The 2,004-nt window shown below is 56.9% G+C and overlaps 1 protein-coding gene and 1 non-coding gene across 2 annotated transcripts; both read right to left on the reverse strand.

The window, feature by feature from the left end:
• Positions 1-216: 216 nt before the first annotated feature.
• On the reverse strand, positions 217-1,433 carry RPS20 (ribosomal protein S20). The gene is made up of 4 exons (XM_029923446.1): positions 1,287-1,433; positions 986-1,085; positions 607-680; positions 217-432 (listed from the first exon to the last, which is right to left on the reverse strand). Exons 1-4 carry the CDS (start codon positions 1,287-1,289, stop codon positions 250-252), a joined length of 360 nt encoding a protein of 119 aa, XP_029779306.1. The 5' UTR covers positions 1,290-1,433; the 3' UTR covers positions 217-249.
• On the reverse strand, positions 753-819 carry LOC115279571. The gene has a single exon (XR_003903521.1). It is a non-coding gene; the product is annotated as a small nucleolar RNA U54 (small nucleolar RNA).
• Positions 1,434-2,004: the final 571 nt, after the last annotated feature.

Below are 2,004 nucleotides of genomic sequence, written 5' to 3' on the forward strand. Positions count from 1 at the left end.
TACATTTGTCAATGGTAGGGTCTTGGTGTATTCTATGAACACAATCCAGTTCTCAAGTGATGCCAAGTACGTAGCCTCTAAGAGATATAAGGGAAACACAGACCTGCCCAGGATTCACCTCATTCTGACTATTCCACCTGAAAGGCGGGCTCAATTTCACGGCACAACTCCGTATTCCTCAAGCCTGATGGTCCTATGAAAGAAAGCCACCGAGAGTTAACAGATAATCAATTTATTAAAAAGGCTGCTTTAAGCATCTGCAATGGTCACTTCGACCTCCACTCCCGGCTCAATACTGATGGAGGTGATCTGCTTCACAATCTCGGAAGGACTGTGCAGATCAATGAGCCGCTTGTGGATCCGCATCTGAAACCGGTCCCAGGTCTTCGAACCTTCACCGCAAGGAGTTTTTCTAGTAGTGATTCTCAGAGTCTGCAAAAGACAAAGGGAAACCAGGCACGGTCGGTTTTGCACGTGGCTCCGCCACACGTGGGGGCCCTCCCAGGGCAGCACACCCACCCGAGCAACCAGGCGCTCAGCACGGACCAAACCCTGACCCCGGGGCTCGCGGTTCGTGCGCCTGCCCACCCCGCGCACTCCTGTCACCTTGGTGGGCATCCGAACCGGTCCTTTCACTTTCAGATTCTTCTCCTTGGCGCCTCTGATCAAGTCGGCACACACTACAGGGAAATAAAAGCGTCTTTCGGTTCGTCCGAGACGGCCCGAGCAAAACCCCAAGGGCTCTCCGCTGATGCTGGCTCAGAATAGCGTATACGACCATCACCGTAATTCAAGAGAGTAATCGTCTCCTCATCGCCAACAAGGACTTACAGAGACACTGACAACCACGGGCAGATCATCCCCACTTTGCCTCTCTAAGCAACTCGTCACTTGATTCCTCCGAGTCAGTCGTGCTCAGCGACAAGTCAAATTCATTGCTTTTTGTTTTTGCCCAAAGGTCTCAACCGGAAGCTACCGTACTGACCCTTCTCCAAAGATTTCACGTTGCGGCTGGTTAGAGTAATTCGAATTCGGTGAATCGCCACCTCCGGTTCCACGGGCGTCTTCCCGGTGTCTTTAAAAGCCTGGCGTTACACAAATGAAAATAGGACTTTTACGAGCCTGGAAACGCCTCATCGAGTCTCCCTCCCCAGGCTCCTCCTCCGTTTCAGGACCCCCTTTACTGAGCAAGGGAGGCTCGGGCTTCCGCCCGACCCGGCAGGCGTCCCGAGAAAGGACCACGTCCCGCCACGTCCCGCACCGCGCGGCGCCGTCCCCCGCCTCACCATGGCTGCGGCGCGGCTTCCTGACCGACTTGTTCCTCCGCGAGAGCGAACAGCGGTGAGTCAGGAGCAGGAGCGGGGCGTCCCACCGTCCGCGCCGGCCGCGACCGCTTCTTCCCCAAAGAGGAGGGCGTGGGGCCTGCGCGGCGATTATATAGCGCGCCCGCGTCTGCATCCGGGTCCCGCACGCGTCTCCGCGCTGCCCCGGAAGAGGAATGGCCCTGGCGGCTCCGGAAGCGCCTGCGCTAGTCGGGGCTGGAGCGCCCGCGGCGCTGGCGGGAAAGGTGCGGCCGCAGGCGCCCCCTCTCGGCCCGGCGGAGTCACAGGTCCGGGAGGCGGCGTCCATGCCGGCGCGGTCACCGCCAAGGTCCGTGAGCCACCTGCGAGAGGTGACCGGGAGATTGCGATCTAAAACCCGAGAAACTCCTCTGCCTGGTGCACCTGCCCCCGGTCTGTGCAAAAATCCAAACGACTCCTGTGGTTTTTGCAGCTCAAATGTTCCTTCCCCTACAAACCGAATCCCTCGTTCTCTGAGCAGGTGGGTCACGGCTCTGAGTTTAACTCACGTGGATATTAGTAAAAAGGACTGACAGCCGGGGCGTGTCGTTTTTAAAATTAGCAGGCAGTTGCTTTTCATAGCCTGAAATACCTTTTCGTGATACTTTGTCTTATGGCTTCGTAGAGCGGTTAGAAGCATCTAGTCCGTTTCTAGAAAGCACTT

This window comes from Suricata suricatta, chromosome 15, assembly GCF_006229205.1.
Source record: "Suricata suricatta isolate VVHF042 chromosome 15, meerkat_22Aug2017_6uvM2_HiC, whole genome shotgun sequence".
Classification (NCBI taxonomy): Eukaryota; Metazoa; Chordata; class Mammalia; order Carnivora; family Herpestidae; genus Suricata; species Suricata suricatta.

Excerpts from the sequence above, each read along its gene's own strand:
- RPS20 (XM_029923446.1), bottom strand. Across the intron at positions 681-985 it reads CGTGAAATCTTTGGAGAAGG|TGTGTGCCGACTTGATCAGA; the intron begins GTCAGTACGGTA and ends ATTTCCCTGTAG. Across the intron at positions 433-606 it reads CGGTTCGGATGCCCACCAAG|ACTCTGAGAATCACTACTAG; the intron begins GTGACAGGAGTG and ends TGTCTTTTGCAG.